Source organism: Syngnathus typhle, linkage group LG5 (genome assembly GCF_033458585.1).
Source record: "Syngnathus typhle isolate RoL2023-S1 ecotype Sweden linkage group LG5, RoL_Styp_1.0, whole genome shotgun sequence".
Lineage (NCBI taxonomy): Eukaryota > Metazoa > Chordata > Actinopteri > Syngnathiformes > Syngnathidae > Syngnathus > Syngnathus typhle.
Window position 1 is genome coordinate 10,299,432 of NC_083742.1, and position 19,208 is coordinate 10,318,639.

General features: G+C 39.8%; 2 protein-coding genes and 1 long non-coding RNA gene across 4 annotated transcripts; 1 reads left to right on the forward strand and 2 right to left on the reverse strand.

The window, feature by feature from the left end:
• Positions 1-408: 408 nt before the first annotated feature.
• Positions 409-6,098, reverse strand: anxa1a (annexin A1a). Its single transcript, XM_061277722.1, has 12 exons — positions 5,951-6,098; positions 5,399-5,479; positions 4,614-4,704; positions 4,285-4,379; positions 3,224-3,337; positions 2,932-3,022; positions 2,380-2,459; positions 1,453-1,597; positions 1,276-1,371; positions 1,118-1,176; positions 925-1,047; positions 409-827 (listed from the first exon to the last, which is right to left on the reverse strand). The coding sequence occupies exons 2-12, from the start codon at positions 5,456-5,458 to the stop codon at positions 768-770; spliced, it is 1,014 nt and encodes a 337-aa protein (XP_061133706.1). The 5' UTR covers positions 5,459-5,479; positions 5,951-6,098; the 3' UTR covers positions 409-767.
• Positions 6,099-6,203: 105 nt separating this feature from the next.
• On the forward strand, positions 6,204-8,756 carry LOC133153704 (uncharacterized). Of its 2 annotated transcripts, none has more exons than XR_009714366.1 (4): positions 6,204-7,299; positions 7,429-7,571; positions 8,152-8,319; positions 8,435-8,756. It is a non-coding gene; the product is annotated as an uncharacterized LOC133153704 (long non-coding RNA). The 2 variants fall into 2 exon arrangements; XR_009714365.1 differs by having other exon boundaries at positions 6,255-7,299; positions 7,467-7,571.
• A 2,230-nt stretch (positions 8,757-10,986) lies between these two features.
• Positions 10,987-18,800, reverse strand: tmc2b (transmembrane channel-like 2b). The gene is made up of 20 exons (XM_061278792.1): positions 18,511-18,800; positions 18,386-18,427; positions 17,577-17,973; positions 17,032-17,178; positions 15,985-16,075; positions 15,816-15,897; positions 15,634-15,740; positions 15,441-15,539; positions 14,996-15,138; positions 14,773-14,920; positions 14,403-14,597; positions 14,132-14,311; positions 13,498-13,656; positions 13,279-13,407; positions 12,825-12,892; positions 12,512-12,751; positions 12,257-12,382; positions 11,695-11,773; positions 11,478-11,607; positions 10,987-11,391 (listed from the first exon to the last, which is right to left on the reverse strand). Exons 1-20 carry the CDS (start codon positions 18,554-18,556, stop codon positions 11,168-11,170), a joined length of 2,832 nt encoding a protein of 943 aa, XP_061134776.1. The 5' UTR covers positions 18,557-18,800; the 3' UTR covers positions 10,987-11,167.
• Between the last annotated feature and the right edge of the window lie 408 nt (positions 18,801-19,208).

The following is a 19,208-nucleotide window of genomic DNA, read 5'->3' on the forward strand; positions in this document are numbered from 1 at the left end:
CTCCTTTTGGTTAATTATTTAACTTTCAATATTGTGTTTTCACAATTATTTTGGTTTAAAGTCTTTGCTTTTCTCTTGTCTTAAAATGTGTATGTATTATTTTTATCATCTTTCAAAAGCCATTTTGGTGTCATTAGGATTATTGCATTGGTTTCTAAAGTTTTTTTGTTGCATTTTTTTTCTCCCCGAAATAGTGACTCTTTATAGTACTTTTGTTTTATGGACTATATTATCTGTCAACGCACTTTGCAAACGAGCTTTTAATAGTACTTTTTAAACAATGTTACAATGGTTGTTTTTTTTCAATGTATACGTTGTGTGTTGGAGTAGAATTTTTTTTAATATGGTTTATTTGTGTCTGGAAATGTATAGTAACTCAAAGTTTTTGACATTTAAAAGTTGACAGACCACAGAAAAAAAATGCTTTTATTTGCAGAAGCTCCTTCGGTTGCACAGTTATACAGTATAATTGTCACGTGAAAAAGATTTCAGTTGCAGCGTGCATTAACTGATCTCCTTTCTTTCAAGCACCTATTATGTCAGTCTACACGTTTTGGCTAACTCATATCCATGGTGAGTGTAGAATTAATTTCTTGAAGGGATCATATTGTAGCTGCTAAGCAAATGCTGAGATGGAATAGTAAGTATTTTCTCGTTGATGTTAATATTTGTTTTAATATCATTTTACACAGCTGGATTTGGAGGCGAGCCTTTAGTTAAATGGCCTTGTCAGCGACTATACGAGAGCTCAGTCAGTAGCTGAGAAATCAGTTCTCACTCCCACAGAGAGCCAGCAGAATCTTCTCATAGTCTCCTTTAGTATCATCCTGGAAGAAAAAGAAAACAGTTTTATTTTTCTAACTTCTGGATTATCTGGTAACTATGTATAGGTGACATGTAGAAGAACTCTACTCTGTTTCTCACCAAAATATCCTGATAGAGTGTCTTGCCATATTTCTTCTTGTACTCAGCCTTGATTAGTTTCAAATCTTTTTCAGAGCGGCTCACCATAATACGGGTAAGGATGTTTTTGCGGGTTCCAGATCCCTAAAAGATAAAAAAGCCTGAGCAGACGGTACAAAATCCCCTGTATGATCATATTCTGTGCATACAACACCTTCATGGCCAAGTAGAGCTTCTCCGCAAAGAAAGCAGGCCTGCTCCCAGCACACTTCACTAGAATGATTGAAATGGACCAGATGTACTTTACATTATATTTATGACCAATGTGTTTTTGGGGGTGATGAGGTTTAAAGCATGGGATTTTTCCTTTACCTAATGTTGTGAGGCAATTCTCAATGTCACCCTTCATCTCCAGGTCAATTGCTTTGGCCACATCCACTTTACTGTACTTTGAGTACCTCTGAAACACTGAAAAATAAGAGGGAGGAGTCATGTGACGCATGCGCTAAAAGGACAGACACTGCAGGGGAGGGCAACGAGCTAGCTGACCTTCACGGAGATGAGGGCCACTCCTGACAGTAAGGATTTCAATGAAAACGGAGCTGTCTTTGCCTTTCATTCCCTCTCCCGCTTCATATAGAGCCCTAGCGTCGCTGTCGATCAGCTGTTCACACACTCCCTCTGTGCGGTTGGCCTGTGAGAGAAACATTATGGCGATCATTCTTCAAATTAAAGTGTCAAACAAGGATAAGACTGTGTCACATGATGACAATCCTTTTTCTGGGTAAAATTTCCCTGTTATGGTTATCAATGACAGTGGATGTGATGATGTAAATGTTTTAAATAAATGTATTATGGGAACATTATCCAGGATGTAAAGAGTGTTTGTCACATTCTGAATCATTCCTACCTCTGGCAAGCTTACAAGGAAACATCTTTATGCAAGATGATTTTTGGCTAATGCCTTCAGGAGGATCATGACCCTACCCAGATCCTGTAGTGGTATTACAATGTTTACAATTCATTCCCTGTGTGTGCACAGAATAAGTATGCTTAATGTGTGCGTTGGTTTTTTTTTTTTGTTTTTTTATATAAACATGTCCTTGTTTTATATTGGCCTGAAATAAAAAATATATATATTGATAAAACAGTGATGCCTTTCCCTTTACACAAAAAGGAGCATCATATAAATAAAGGATGACTCAAGTGTTATGGTGATTCTTTTTGAAACCTAAAACTTGGACTATAAAAACATAGTTTAAATTCATAATTGCTATACTAATATTTTGCAAATATTTGTATGTGATGGATTTATTTTAAGAACCCCTGACATTGTGGCAGCTACAATGGAGGAGTGGTATGTTGCCTTAACCTAAGACTACTCTGAAGCTGTGAAAGACGTTGAACAAAATCCGCCTCAAACATCCTGTAAGAAAATAAAGACTGGGTTCACATGGAATCACGCACACACTGTACCTTGCAGAGTGACATCAGTGCATTCCTGAAGTCTCCGCTGGTGTCAGATCTGACGTCTTCCTCCAGGTCCTTTTTGTATTCTTAACAGCCATAACACAAACGTTTCAAGCATGTCTTGTATTTCAACATCACCCATATGTTACAGTGCTTTTGTTTGTTTTGTTACAGTTGTTTTTTTAGTTTTTGCATAGTCCTGCCAATTATAGCAAGCTTACTATTTACATTAATGTTGAAGTCCTACTTCTTCCCACTCTTTTTCAGATGTGTAAAGTCCCACCCCTGCTCCACATGTGCTTTATATTGTATCTTGTTTGTACCAAGTTCGATGCAAAGTCATAATTTACATGACTTTCACTTTGATTTATTGTTTACATATTTGAAACAAATAAAAAATAAAAATCATTCAATGTTTTAGATTTAGTAATGTCAAAATGACCGCTATGAAAAAAAATAATAACCGTACAACTACAAACTGTGGTGGCCTAATACTTTTACACAGATCTTTCCGGATGAAATATAAGATTCCCGCTTGGCATTGGGATGCACACACACCTTCTTTGTAGGCCTTCTTTATATTCAAAATCTCCGTGTTGGTTCGAGAGGCCAAAATCTCAACAAGGGTGTCTTCATCTGTTCCCAAACCCTGAGACAGAGAATCAAATAGAAAAGGGTTCATTCAGTGCTCTATCATGAGCAGCCTTTCATAACACCTTTTACTAGCCCAATGGGAAAAGGCAAGAAGAATACATGGAAATGGGCGGAGCGCTACAATAAAGTGCAACAGCAGTTCCTTTTGGCTCATGAGCATGAGAGGAAGGGAATGGTGTAATGAATGTACATGTACCTTCATGGCCAGTTTCAGCTGCTGGGCATCATATTGGGCCGGTGTTTTCAGCAGAGCCATGACCACATCCTCCAAATCTCCCTTTAACGCCTTCTTCAGTGCCACCTCCAGAGGCTTTAAAGGAATAATACATATTTTATATAATGTAAAGTACTTTGCATGAACAGAGTGGGTTATTAAAACACTGAATGACTTTCAGGATAAATTGCACATGTCAGAGTAGTTAAAATTCAACACACTTCTTTTCTTAAAGTATTTTTGTAAAGCAGAAACTCTACTTCTAATCCAGTGCTTCTCAAATAGTGGGGCGCTATTCCTGGGGGGGCGCGTGTGACCCTGGGGAACAGGCTTTTTTTTTGGCAGTACTAGAATAAAGTGTAATTGCGCGTTTACTACAGCAGGGGGCAGTGGCGCTCTCATTGTTACTTCTGTCACGTTTGCGACAGTGCAACATTTTACGACTTACAAGACAAGTTAGGATAGTCACGGTGGGGAGGGGGGGCGCGAATAGTTTTCTTCTTGCTAGGGGGGGGCGTAACAGAAAATAATTGAGAAGCACTGTTCTAATCAGTTAGACTGCATTACATAGGCTACTTTATTTATCTAATAACTCTTACGCGATCGTGTGTTTTTTTTCCCTCAGTTTGTCAGAGAGACTTTTGCCTGAGGCTCTGTCACATGACTCTGTTTTACCAATTCAATGTAACCACAATGACGTCTGACTCCATTTCACCAATCGTGTTGAGCCAGGCAGCCACTTGACTGCCAGAGTTTATGCAGCCACACACAGAAGAAGCGATTTCAAAGTGACAAATTTACGTGAAGTATTGCAAAGACAACAGAGGGCACAATGGCGTGCGGACAGACGAGGCACGCCCATGGCCTTACATTCAATACATGTTTGCCTAAAAAGAACTACTGTATGTCATGCATTGCCATGTGTCTGCCTAAAATGTCCACAATTCAGCCTAAAATATTTTCTCTAATACCATATTTGTTTGAGTTAAAGTTATTCCAAGAGCTACATTTTTTACACAAGAGTTGTGAATACCCTTTCCTACCTTCCCACTGGAATGCTGGTAAGCTTCTTTAATCTGTTGCCTCTGCTCATTGTTCCTCTTCACCAGTATTTCAATGATGGTATTCTCATCCACACCTGCATGAAATGACAATGTGAAATAGACCTACAATTTATGCTATAACGCATCCGAGTGCCACAGATATGTATTCAAACTTTAAAAAAGAAAATAAGAAAATGGCAGAAAATAGCTGTTGGCTCAGGCAGAGATGTACTTGTGAGTGCCACCAGCAGGGGGTGCTAGGTTACAGGGGGCGGCTCCTTTTTTTTCCCCATGATGTCACGATTGAGAAGTTGGCATTTTGAGATCACCTTTTGCCTTGATGGCTTGGTCCAAGACAGCTGCATCACCACTGGCGCTGAAGTTTGGTGAAGCCTTCACTGTCCCTTCGTTCTTCAAGACCTGAGCGATGACGCAGATTAGTCTTTAGTGCTAGTGTTCGGTAAATATTGACCTATCATCACACCATTGTGTGCATGACTGTGCATTCTTTCACCTCGTTTCATTTTACACCCCACCTTTTCATGCAAGTTAATTTATTAAGTCAATGATCAATAACAAAAAAAGATACTATGACATACCGTACTGTATGTTATGCTCATCCTCAACAAGAGTTGTGCAAATAAAACAAAGGCCAAAAACAAGTCTTAACATGGCTAATAAGTTAGGTCATGAACATCCTTGTACTGAAAAAGAAGAGCTTAACACAAGAACAACCTTGTGCAACCTTTGAAGCAGAGGATTGGTGAGCAAGAAGAGTTTAGATAGGGAGGGGCTCAAATTCCTGTTTCGTTGAGTCACACAAGACAATAAATACTGCTTTTACTGAGTTTTGAGGAGTAAAAAGAATCTCCATTCGCCATACTCCCTTTGTCTTACGTAATAGTCATGCAAGCTGCCACGGTCTTCTGTTTCTAAACTTTTAAACTTTACACTCATTCGCCCTTCTCCTTGCTATCATTTTATGTTCCCTCCTCTTTCCTTTTCTCCGAACACTGCCAGGAAAACTTTCCACCCAGCATACCACAGGAAGAGAAAAAAGGGAACAAACATAGTGGTTGGCCTTAGCAACTGGAACAGAACCACAGTGACTTACTGACTCATCGGGCATGCCCAGATAGACTGTCTGCATCATGAACTCCTTGATGAAAGACATGGTGGGGCTGGCTGAAGGACACTGTCAGATGAGGAGAGAGAAAGGTGTAAATATATTTGAGGAACAAAAAGGAAACACGAGTCCAAAAATTACACTGAGAGGCAATAATGGAATTACAATTTTAAAACTGCCTTCCGAAATATGATCATATATGGTTTTGTGGTTTTCCATGATGGCAAGCATGCAGAGGCTGCCTGCCTGGCCGCACCCACGATTACCACTACCACGGATGTATCTCGTGAGCTGTGTGTGCATATATCAGACAATGTCGTGCATTATTTACCTGCGTAATCTCAACTCACTTTCCATTGCTTCTATATGCGTAACGGTGAACAAACATTTCCGGCCACACCCACATCAATTGTACTTCAACGCCGCGGAAGAAACAACTTTAATCGAGTACTGCAAGCTGAAAGCTTTTGCGCATTTAAATGTCACAGAGAGAAGCGCGACAGCATTCTTGAGATTGTTTATTTTAGTAACAAGACTTACCGTGAGGCTGGAGAGACGTTTACGTGGGAGTGAGCTTTGCAGGGGCGGTTAGTCGGCTAGAGGGAGTTCATTTATACTCATGACAAACTCCACCTAGAACCGAGCCCGGCCCATACTCCCCTCCTTAGTTGGACTTTAACACCGCCTGCTTCCCATCCTTGAGCTGAGCTTCAAGGGGGAAAAAAAAGAAAAACTCAAATGAAATGGTGACCAAGTTATAGCTCCTCCTTATACTGTTTGTGCGTTTATTCAATGCACTCTTTGTATTCAGGTATTATTGTGAAATATATCATATAAAAATATTTATAATATAAAAAAATATTATTTTCCTTTCAAAAAATAGTAATACGTAAAGATATGGATATAGTACAAAGATATATACATAATAGTGGTAAGACAGTACCGGTACATATATTAAGGATGACAAATGGTTTCCTATATTTTAATGATTCCCCTGTCATCTAGCTGAACAAGATTATTCAGTTAAAGTCTCAAAATACGCACAAAAAAGCACTATTATATTTGTGAAATTACACTTTTTTTTATACATTGTAGAATTTGGTCTCATTACATTCAACACTCAATGTAACCGTACTGTGTGTTTCTGGGAAATGCGTAATGCGAAAGTTATTGTGTAACTTTCTGACAGTTTTGTCATAGAAATACCATTCCACTACTAGCTGATTTTTGCAATCATGTGTTTTGTAAAACGCAACATCAGATGATTTGACGTATCGCAGCTTTGTGCTGACAGTCACAAAGACTAACAAACGTCGATATGTTGTAATGAATTTTCTCCTGGTGCGGCATGTCATCATTGCAACACATTAAGGAGAGGCAAGATGTCCTAACACACTCAACACTGATGAACACTGTTGATACTGTTGACTGTATCCTTCCAGGGTCATCACTATGTCAACTGACAACATTAGACACCTTTACTGTATAAGGAAAGAAAAAAAAAAACATTGGATAATTGCCAACTAATGAAATAACTCTGGGCTTACTCTGCAAATCTCCCGCACGTAGTGCAGTATCATCAGCATTAATGGATTATGATTATTATACAGTTATCATATATGACACCAATGCTTGAGAGTGAGCTGGCACTGCTATCTTACTCATGACGGGTAACCTGAGGACTATTTGGGGCGTCCTTTTACCAGGACACTTTGTGTGCTTTAGGCCACTACAAAATGAAACTCCATCTGCAAGGCTTTTTAATATTTAAAGACAGTGGAGAGTTTGATTCTCCGCTCAGAGAAGACGATCAAATCTTGTTTGTTCTCATGCTCGGTACACCGGTTCCAAACTGAAGCGCATAAAGGATCTTCTCGGATCTGGCACAGGTAATCATTTCATTTTGAAGATACATGACTATTCTGAGTAATTTAGTCGGGGCAGTGGACTTTTGAACAATGCTGTGGATGTATATTATGCAATATGTACAAAAATAACAGTATGTATATTTTGTTTAGACTCAGTTGCTAGAGTTACTGTTTACCGCTTACTGCAGAAATGTATGTAAACTCTTCTGGAGCCGACACTGGGTCCTTCACATTGACCTTTCTGGGAAAGAAAGTAGGGCGACATCGTTCTGTAGCCCCTGCAGGCAAGAAATGTGAGTGAACTAACAAACAAGAAGCATATTAGCACAAACATAATATGTTGTTGTATGATGGAAATTAAATTGTGTATACTATTTATATATTTTAAAAAAAAGGCATTTTAGGAAGCTATTGTAAAACCTTGGGACACACCCAGTGACCTCCATCATAAACAGACTACTAACATCTTTGAAAGAAAGTCATCAAAACAAAACATCACTTTCATTTTCAGTCCCTGGGGCTATAAATACAATTAGGTATTCCAAAAATTGCCTCCCCAATTTGTACATGCGGAGAGTGATAATTGGCTGCCTGCCTCCTTTCTAAATAAAAGAAGCCAAAATTGGTAACATAGACTTATACCACGTGAAATGTGCAACAAATGCAAAAATAGTATGTACTTTCAGTTTATGCATGAGCCATGGTTTGTTTCCACATGAAAGGATCATAACTCTGTCCCTGTTTGATTTTAAAAATCAATGAAACACTGTTCAGATACTTTGTAATTCAATAACCTCCATTCAAAGCATCTACATTGTATGTATTTTCTGCTCATCTTAATAAACATCATTTATATTTGCGTAATTGTCTAAGGTGCCTGGGAGAGAAATAACCCATGTACCTGCCCAGAGGAGCCCACAGTTTTCCCAAAGCTCGGACCGGTCTCAGCGACAACACACGACCTGGATCTACCTGGAAGGGTTCCACAGTTCATGGATGAGAGTTCATATCAAGTAGACCAGAGAAAAAACAACACAGCAGGTCAGATATGCACATTAATAAACATCATTTCAATTTAACTCATGAGCCCAGAGAGAATGAGAGATGAATGAAAATAGAAATGATACGCTCTATGAATCTCTGTCTCCTTTGAAAGGTGCTTCTGGAAAGAAAATAACACCATGACGACACACCCACATTCCTGATTGAGGAACGAGTGAGGAGGGAGAGGAAAACAAATGTCACGATGATGAAAGAGATTGATGACATTGAATGCCAATAATCACTGTGATAAATAAGATAAGCCGCAATCGTGGGATTCTTTCAAAAGATACAAATAAACAGACAGACTGGATGTATTGCATCTACAGTACAATTATTGGTACACTATAGTATACTTCAACTGTAAAATAATCACATACCATACACTTTAAAACTGTTTTTGTGTAAACCAACTCAAATAAATCAAACTTTAGCCATTGGAATGTATCTATTTTTTCCAATGCCTGTCACATTTAAACTATGACATGACTGCTTAAAATCGCATTTCATTTTTTTATGGGTTCTATAATTGCAAAGTGATAGTATACTACTGCTGAGACGTGGATTAAGTCAAAGTCCCTACTGAAGGCCAAGGTATGTGCACGGCATGCCATATCATAGTACAATTCTATCATATTTTCTACAAGAATAACTAAACTGTAGTGGAAATGAGCACATTAGAGTGCACTATATGAAAACAGTGAATTAATTCATTTTTACAGGTTGTTAGGAGCAGTGTTCATTGTTGACTACCAGTACTTGCAAACAATGGAGACTTGTGTTCTTAGTCATACTCACATGGCCACCCTGATGCTGCTAGTGTGGTCCTGTGTGGCATCTGATCAGGGTGCTGATTTCATGGGCGTATTTTGAATAGTTTCCATGTATGTTCCATGTAGTGTATAAACATTAAATGTGCAGAGAACAAGGGCACAAAATAAGTACATTAGAGGAAGACGGGTCGCAGGAGTGGGAAAAATGCTTGTAAATCATCTAAGTGCACAAACAAATCAAAATGCAAACATTAATGGGATGGTGTGTTTGGAGGATCAAATATCACTAACAAGTCTGAGAGGAATCCTGAACATCTACCAAGAGGTAATTAAACAAAGAGGTAGAGTGACGAGTGCTTCACGAACTCTATTATTTTGCCTTGTACCGTGTCTGTCTGGAAGGAAAAAAAACGTGTCACATATGTTTGTGTTTTTTCCAGCTTTTGCAGCCGACAGAAGTGCACAGCTCAAAGCATTCTTTATGCAGTTGATCGGGTCAGGAGTAGTGTTGGCTCGTGAGTGAACGGTTCGTTCAAGACGAACGGCTCTTTTCAGTGAACGAGAGTGAACGAATCACTTTCGGAAGTGATTTTTTTCCTTTCATATATAACTTCAACCAGTAGAGGTCAGTATGCCCATTGAAGCTGGTGGTACCTTGCCGTAAAACAACAAAGAAGAAATTCAGCCACTCAGCATCGCCAGCGAGCGTTAGATGGAGGAGGGACTTTACGAGTCAGTGACGTATCTTCCCGTTCACGAACGAGTCGTGAATTGCATTTCCCGTTCACCAACGAACGAATCTGTGGGTGAATCACTCACTGAGTGAATCACTCACTGAGTGAATCACTCACTGAGTGATTCGCATTTCCAGTTCACCACGAGAACGCATCAGTGAGGGAACGAATCCTGGCTTTTCCGTTCGCGAACGAGTTAATGAGTGAACTTCATTGAACGCTTCGTTTGAACGAATCTTTTGAGTGAACTGATTCTAAAGATTCAGTTCACCTAAAATAACTGGAATTCACATCACTAGTCAGGACGAGGAGTGAACGCGTCAGAATTGGGAGGTGCTTGTGTTTCAGTCTTGGAGCAAACTAGAGTGTCCTCTTGTGGTCTAAAGTGTGAATAGCAGTAAAAGATTTTACATACGTATTTTTCATTATCTTTCTGTTTAAAAAAAGAAAAAAAAGCCTACCTGGGTTCAAATAGGATCTGCATTAGGGGATGTAATATAGACATATATACAAGTAGAATTTTGTGTCAGAATTACATACTTTAATAGATGTCATATAAAAATAGAAATACAAATACTATTTACACAGATTTCCAAATAAAATCAAAACACATACATGTTAAAACAAGGGATATCTGTTTCTTGCTCTGTCGATGGAATTTTTAAACATCGACATTTATGGGATACAATTTGCCTCCATTTCAATTGAGAAGTGTGTGGTATATAGTAGGTCTTTGTCTATTAATAGACTTGGATTTCGACTCCCAGGAATCTACTTTCCTGTAGTGCCCAGCACAAGTTTAGTGCAAAGTCTAATTGGGTACTCCGATGGATTTTTTTTGGGGGGGGGGGGGGGGGGGGGTATTTTCACAGTTTGAAACTGGCTTTTGTGGGGATGAACACAGCTAATTCTCTTTTAAATCACTAGTCAAGAGGTGTACAGTTTTATGACATTGCGGGAACAGCAATAGTCTCGCTGGAACCCATGCAGAAAATCAAAGTAGTCAATTGGTCAATGTACATTGATATAGAATAGCTTGCAGACCTCCAAAGGCGGATGATGTGATGATGTAATATTGTCCAAGGCGATAAGAGATCACATTTGTGGAATAATCCTGTGTGTGAACCCCACCCTCCCCTCCCAAATGCTGTGCAGCGGTCAAAGAGGGTGATTTTAAAAATATAATGAAGATGATTATAAAAACAAAGTGTTTGAAAAGAAAATGCTGTCGGTCCACTTGAATGCGCAGCTCAGTTTGCCAAATTCCCAAATACAATAAAGGAGGCTTTTACCTGCACGAAAATCAAGATGTGCCAGTCTTTGCATCCAAGATCATGTGCGCTATTGTCTTGGAGGCCTGCCTCGGCCTCTCCCCCTGCCTTGCCCAGGTTGAGGCCCCCGAGCATTTCCAGGAGGTCGACTTCTCGGGCCAGGGGCCCGGGTCACCACGCCGCTGGGATTGGAAGCAGCCAATGATACATCTTTTTGCAGGTTAACCCCTTTCCCATTGACTGCTGAACCTGGCTTCATTTTCGGAGACTTGGTTCCCTTCTCAGTGACAACTTCTGAAAAGAATCATGGTGAGTCCAAATAGAAAATGGAGGAGGACTTGCAGATGAAAAATATTTGATGGTGTGTACATGTACTATACCAGGTGGGGGCGGCTCTTCCTCAGTCATAAGTGGTATTAAAGATTTGTCTGGCAGCAAGTCTTCCAAATCTTTCATGACTAGATTAGTGCTGTCCTTGTTGTTCCTGCGATTCTTTTCCTCATCCCGAGCCTTATGGGTTGATTCAATAGTTATTTTGTCATTTCAGCTGGAAATTATCAACTTAAATGTATTGAGAAAATAAATGCTAATACTTGCCATTTGCATCTTCTTTTTAAGGTCTATGTTTGCTTGTTGATATCCTTTTGACACGGCATTTAGATAATAGATGGCCAGCCTGTTGCAAAGAGTGAAATGAGTGAAGGTAATAAATGAGCCATTGCATGGAGAATAAGAACAGACATCGGCCTGACCGCTCTTTCTAATACGGTGGGCTATCTTATTTATTTAATTTTAATAGAGTATGTACGTAAGTCTAAGTAGGAATCTTGTGAACAAATGTACATTAAAGTCACACACGCCGCAGTCGTGATTTGCAGGCTGTTTTTTGTTCTATCCCTCCACAAGGTTTAATTGTCCACCTATCTGTTTTCTCGATGGTGCTCATTCGGCTTGCAGGTGAGCTGGATTTTTTCATTGCTAACTGGGCCAAGGTAAGTTACACCTACTGGTCGCCATGACAAATCAAAACTAAAAACCACTCTACTTGAGGTTTAGATTAACGGAATATGTATTGCATCTAGTAGTCTTTGCATAATACTGCTCATCATGAACATAAAACATGGCCTAATTTGTGATGGTACTTTTCATTTGATCTTACACCATAAGAAGTACAGCGGGCATGATAAGTCCAGGGTTGGTGGCATAGACGAATATGTTCCCAATGAAGGAAGGAAGATCCTGTTCTATTGTCTCCATGACTACATCGTACATCTTCTCTTGGCCACTGCAAGTTAAATAAAATGATCAAATGAAATATATGTTCTGTTTTGTAGCTTTAAACTTTAAATGAATAGTCATTTAAACCAGTACTTATACACTAGATACTATCTGGAGTCTACTGTCCATTACTGACCTAAATGGCCCACAGTCAAATGATGGAGGCAACGTCATTATAGTGTAGACCACTGGCAGCAGGCTTAGAAAGAGCACAAGCAGCAACAGACCCATGTAGAAGTTGTTGGAGCGCGAGGCCTTGAAGACCCGTTCATGAGGAACATTACAGGCCATCACAGCCCAACACTGATAGTACATCGAGCACAGGAGACGCAATACGTTCAGACCCACCAGCCCTGGAGCATAGAATGCACCCATCCTGCAGGAAAAACAAAGCAAATCTTCATCTTCAGGATGATCTCGTGTTATGTTAATCAACATTCTAAACTCACCATATCATTCCTTGATTAAAGACGAGGCCCAGCACATTCCCACTGATGTCAAACTCGCCGTATGAAGGCTAGAGTAAACAAATTACAAGTGTTTCAATATATTTTTACACCTAAAACATTTATGTTGTCCCTGAGCATCTGTAATCATGTGTCTTGCTTCCTGTAATTACGTTTGCGGTGCAGTGTAATGTTTCACTCACTGCTTGGGATCATCTATCTTGATGCCTCTTTGGAAGGTATCAGGTTAACTTGATGCAATACGCTGTGATGTACTCGCACTAACGTCAATAATACAGTACACGATTAGCATAAAAAACCCTTTCTGCTGCATGTGTACAAGAGAAAAAATAATCGGTAACAAGTGGGGGCTATGATGACTCCTTGGGAATACCAAAATGAAATAAAAACCTCACTACCTGACAAGGGGATGCTGACACACATTGTGAGCACTCACAAATCCAGCCTCCAGGTCCCAGCACCAACAGTAGTTGAGGAAACGGACAACAACAGCTCTCACAAAGTCTCCAATCAGGATTGTCAAGTAATTCACTTGCATGTCAGACACGATCAGCTTCACAAATTCCTGCAAAGCAAAATAAACGATGACAATAAAGAGACTATAACGGTGTTGGTATGAGGTCAACAGTAGAATCATTCTTCGACAATTACTGACAACGCCAACTGCAGTCTCCCAGCACGGTCCCCTGATGACGTCGGCAGGGTGGACATTGGGAGGAGGCACATCTGTGGTGTTGTAGAAGCTACTGTAGTTGCTATGATACTCATTTAGAGCCCGCTCAGTGGCATTCTTGATGGCCTTCTCACTCTCCAACTGTGACAGACATAAATGGTCCGTTTTTACCTTAGAATAATATATCTGAAGTTCAGCTGCAATATAAAATAAGTACACACACTTGATAGGCGTGTGTGTGTGTGCGTGTGTGCGTGTGTGCGTGTGTGCGTGTGTGCGTGTGTGCGTGTGTGCGTGTGTGCGTGTGTGCGTGTGTGCGTGTGTGCGTGCATGTTTATTTTATTTTATCCGTTTACCAGTTGTTGTAATTAGATAATATTGTAACAAGTGGTGGAATTAGTCATAGTAACAGTTAGCTGGCGGCACAACTATCTTGTTTGTATTTTTTATTTTGTTTTTTACTGGGTGGGGAAAATGAGGTACTATTTATTATAGCAAAGCCACTATTTGTGGAAAAAGTCTTAGCCTTATGTTGTTTCGTGTGTGAAAGAAAAACGAATGCTGGACCTTTGTGTACAAGAATACTGCTATTCACACACTGCTCCATTAGCCTTACCTTTGCAGTGACCTCATCAAAAAGTGCAAAAAGGAAGGTGTAAAGATTTCCCAGAAAAAGTGCAAAGATGCGTCCCAGTTGCCACTTGAGAGCAATTCGGGGGTGATAGTCCTCTAGTTCAGCGATGGTTTCAAAAAGAGGAGGGCACACCAAGCCCAGCAAAGACATCACAAACTCCACCTGATGGATGGTTGAAAGTCTGTTTTTGGTCACATATCTCAATGCTGCATAAATGTAGAGATCAGTCGTGTGTACATAAAATGTAACCTGCCTCGTTCTTTTCAAACCAGGAGAGTTCATCATTATCCATGTCAGCAAATTCCTGAGAGCGCTTCACCACAAAGTAAATGAGGTAACCACTGCCTCCAAGGCTGCACAGGATGAGAAAATTGGCAAGGACCCTGAGGAAGCGACGCAGGTGGATGTTCTCATCCTTCTGGTTCTCCTGTTCATCTACAATGGATTCCTACAGGTTACATTGAAAGAAAATTACCTCAGATCTGAGACATCACAAGTTTTGTGTCATAAGTGGACAATTCCCCTATCAATGCTATTTCCTTTACTTTGATCGAATACAAAAAGAAAAATATCCCCTGATCTACCTTCAAAACTGCTTTTATATTTTCTCATTGTGCTCTCACCTTGAAGCTGGTGGTAATGGAGGCATACTTATTATCTGCTGTCTCTGGGTTTCCGATCAGGTAGTCCCAGCTGGTGAACATCTTCCAGCTGAAGGTGAACTCTCCCTCTTCAGCACCGTCGCCTCCTTCATTTGAGTTACGGGCCATCCTGTAAAGAAATCAAAAATAAACTTGACTATCTATTTGAAATCTACCTAAGAGTGTTTTTGTGTGTGTCTCCTACGTTCGAATGACAACCATCAAGCTGTATCCAAAGATTCCAACGCCAACCAGCAAGTAGGACAGGGGAAGTCTAAATTGCAGCACACCGATGGTTCGCTTATTGTCATAGAATCCGTAGAATAAAAACGAATATTTGCAGTAGCCCTGTTGGGATGATTAAAGAAAACACAGACAAAGACGGACAAACTTTAATGTATGGACAAAACAAGGGGGGGGGGGGGCAGATACTCAAAAATTAAAAGTGCAGAATATTATTAGAAGATGTAAAAACATGGGCCGGTCTCCTGGTTGATTAAATAAGTGTGTGACTAGGAGGTATGTCATTACCTTCATCTATGGAGTGTGCCCAAAACACACATAAATGCGAACTTGATTGCATTTTTGATTTGTTGATTACGTCTATAGGTTGAATAAGAACAGCAGATCAATTGAACTCAGATTCTCACACCAAAATCGAAGAGCACAGAGAAGTCCATAGCTTTTGCCTGGTCCTCTCGGGGTACGGTTTTCCTGGGAATGGAGCCATATGGTAGACCCATGAGAATCTAGTACACATGATAAAGTCTGTCAGACAGGGGCAACTTGATAGCATCTAAAATATCAACTTTGTCAAATATAATATGATTGAAACGGCTTTACCTCAGGCAGGACCACCAGGCCAAACATGAATCCAAATAGGACCAGGTTCAGGCCATACATCCACCTCAAAAATATGAAGTAAGATGCCACAGAGGACCCAAAGTGACCTGTCAGCAGATTCTTAACTCAGGAATCACAATTTTGTGGAAGCAACAACCCAGAATGAGAATATTGGTACCAACTTTCAACATCCTTAATCTTCCTCTCCCAGGGTATGCAGGCTGTTTTGAAGTTCTCAAAGTCACGTTTGAACTTGATGAATTTCTAGGGGGGAAATATTGCAAAAATCATAATCAAACCTCAAAGCAACAACAGTTGTATCATCTGAGCTTTGCATGTCAACGGAATTACCTTAGTCATCATGACTTTGAAAGCGTACAGTTTCCTTCCTTTTCCTTTCCCGAGGGCTCCTTCAAACTTTTCAACAAACTCCTGTGCCTCCCTATTGGACAAGTGCAAACGTCTTTCATCAGAAACTAAGAAAGATGAGTATAGGATCCACTCAACAGAGGACCAATCCAGTCGATCAATTAGTGTTAAGATCGGTAAGTGAAATAAGAAGGATGGAATCAGTTATTGATGGATGATGTTCGTACATGGTGATAGCAGGCAAGTAACTCATCAGAAACCGCAACACCAATCAGGAAACTGTGTCAAGTTCATGAAAAAGTTATGACAGCTCCCCTATCCTGTTCCGCTACCAGAAGCTTATTTACACTCATCTATACTTTCACACTCATCATGATTGGTTGACTACTCTCGCAATTGATTCAATTCAAGTGCCAGATTTGGATAAAGTGCTCCTAAAAAAATCATAACTATCAATATTGCTGAAGAAAAAAAAGCGGTTTCCACTACTTTTTATATGAACACTATCAACATGTGACAACTGACCCTTCTATTGAAAGTAATTGGAGAAACAACATATACAGTAGCTTAAGCCGTAACTGGAAAGCTCACATTACAATTTCTCAGCCATGTGTCAACTGTGACTCTTACAGATGTAAAGACTGCACTACATCAAGAGGACGTTTGGGATTGAATAAAAGGAAGTACTTTGTTGCGATGGACTGCACTACACAAGACACGTTTGACTTCAATGTAGTACATTAGTTTGTGGCACATTGATGGCTCCGCAAGAGAAGGAAAATAAACGGGTAAAGAAGCAAACAAGTTTTAATCTGCACAGTCATCATCACATGTACGGGACATACGTGATGGTAAGCCTTCAGAGAAGCACGTCAAAGTCCTTGCAAGGAGCAAATGCAATGCACAAAAATGACAAAATCAAGAGTCTTCAAAAAGTTGGATTCACAGCCAGGATTGCAAATGAGAGCAATACGAGAGTTAAAAGGAGGTTTATGTTTTTTTTGGGGGGGGGGGGATTGCATTCTTTACTTGAGCAAAACGAGTCTCCTCTTCATTCGCCACGGTTTATTCCTTAATGTGGCAATCAGTTTCTTCTTCTCCTCTACCTCTTCCTTCAAGGCTGCCATCTCTCCTTCAGACAGAGATTCTTCATCAGAGTCAGAGGAGGAAGAAGAGCTGATGAAGGGAAAGAGCAGTCATGTGCCATGACTTTTTCGCAACGACAGTGACAAATACGATAGACAAATTGAACTTGAATTGCACAGGCAATAGTTATAATTCCAGGGATGCTACCATCATCTGTCATCAAACAGATGGTCGATGTTACTTTCCTTATCACGGGAGTGAATAATGAATGAATGAGTGAATAATGAGACTCACGTAACAAATAATCCTTGCTGTAACGTTTACAGAAATGACAGCAGCAACATTTGATGTGTTTTCTGATTGATACAAACAGGAATCTTAGCGATCATCAACAGGACCTACATATATGGGGCCTACTGAGTTTCAGAAAAGATGAAGAATTGACATTCTCAGGTGTAGATGAGAAAGGCTCTCAGAGAATACTGCACCTGCTCAACTTCCCCTTCTTCTTTTTGTCCTTCTCACCACCTTTCTCATTGCCTCTTTTCCATTTAGCATTTCCCTTCTTCTCTTTATTCTTCTCCTCGTTGTCCTTTTTTGACACCGCCTTTCCTCCTCTTTTTTTCCTCTTGTCGTCCTCCTCGCTCTCATCCTCGCTTTCTTCTCTGGCTGCTTTCTTTGTGGAAGCTTTGGAGGCTTTTCTTTTCACACTCTTGTTATCATCATCCTCTTCATCATCGCTGTCCGGGTGCACTGCTTTCTTCTTTCTTGCTCTCTTCCTTGGTGACTCATCCTCTTCTTCCTCATTTTCCTCTTCATCGCTGAAATGCTTGGCTTTCCGCTGAGGTTTAGCTCTTCTGTTTTTTATTCTTCTCCTGGCCTCTTCTAAAAAAATTGAATTTATTATCGGTAGCTAAAAGTGTAACAGTATGATTTCTGAGTACACTAAGTGAAATATGATGAAAGACTTTTTTTTAAATCATATAAAATATTTCCAAATTTTAAATCTTGACAAATGCTTCTACAATTTAATCTTGAGTCTATATCTCAAATCCAGTTGGAATGTCACAGGATCAAACATTAGAGGTACTTTATTTATTTAACATGATCAAACAGAGTCGTTTGCAATATTTGTCTAACTTTTGCAGTGACACAATAGGTCAAAATGAGTTTCTAGGTGCATTCTTATTATCATGAAGGCTGAATTTCTCACACAGCTCCAGCATCAGAACTCAAATATGTAAGTGCAATTAAGATGAAACATGACAAGTTTAAGTGGAATGCAAAACTGACTCACCTTCACTTCCACTGTCCACTACAGCATCCACCTCCATACCAACTGGAACAAATAAAAAGTCAAACAAATGATCTCTAACACCAGTAGAGGCTTGAAACATGTAAAAAAAAAACACACCATCTCACCATCTTCAACAGCAATAGTTGCATCATTTTTCTTCTTAGGAGGCATTCTGTGTTAGTAATTGATTGTCTATTTGGCCCATGTAGTTATTCCTCTTCTGTCTCCTCTCCATCCATGAGTGAGGGAGGCTTATCCAGCAGTGATGGCAAAATAAGTAAACCAACACACACATACACCCACACACACACGGGGGACAAATGTGCTCCTGTTTGAACCACTCCCTGACAACCATCAATGATACAAAGGCCATCAGATGATGAGCAGTAGCCCAGAGGAAGAAAATTAAATTGAGCAAGACCTAAAACAGACAAATGTCAATTAAAATGGTAAATGATACAATAAGTCATCATGGATGATGTATAAAAACATGCAACATCTGCATGCTGATGATTGATGTCTTTGCATGTCAAGTTTGTAACTTATAGTTGCATTGTTTATACAAACAGGTGTTTTCCTGCAACCTAAAATCTTCAAGTCAAAGTTCAGGATGAGTGAGATTCAACAAGACACAAATATTAAAATACTGCATATTGTGCAAAATTGAGGCGAAATGTTGTACTGACGTGTTAAAACAACCGTGATCCAAGGCTATAGTCAAATGTCAAATAGGTCCTTTTGAATAATGCAGTGAAAGAAGAGATGTGACGCTGACCTTCACCTTAACCCCAATACCCAAGCTGTCATCCGGTCCTCCTCACCT

What these genes read in the sequence shown, in the direction of transcription:
- anxa1a (XM_061277722.1), bottom strand. Translation starts at nt 5,458, where the DNA reads ATGTCTTTCATCAAGGAGTTCATGATGCAGACAGTCTATCTGGGCATG. An exon ending in AAAGAAGGCCTACAAAGAAG is followed by an intron (nt 2,460 to 2,931) that starts GTGTGTGTGCAT and finishes ATGGCTGTTAAG; the next exon opens with AATACAAAAAGGACCTGGAG. An exon ending in GAATTGCCTCACAACATTAG is followed by an intron (nt 1,177 to 1,275) that starts GTAAAGGAAAAA and finishes CAATCATTCTAG; the next exon opens with TGAAGTGTGCTGGGAGCAGG.
- tmc2b (XM_061278792.1), bottom strand. Translation starts at nt 18,556, where the DNA reads ATGCCTCCTAAGAAGAAAAATGATGCAACTATTGCTGTTGAAGATG. An exon ending in AGTGGACAGTGGAAGTGAAG is followed by an intron (nt 17,974 to 18,385) that starts GTGAGTCAGTTT and finishes CAATTTTTTTAG; the next exon opens with AAGAGGCCAGGAGAAGAATA. An exon ending in AAGAAGGGGAAGTTGAGCAG is followed by an intron (nt 17,179 to 17,576) that starts GTGCAGTATTCT and finishes TCCCTTCATCAG; the next exon opens with CTCTTCTTCCTCCTCTGACT.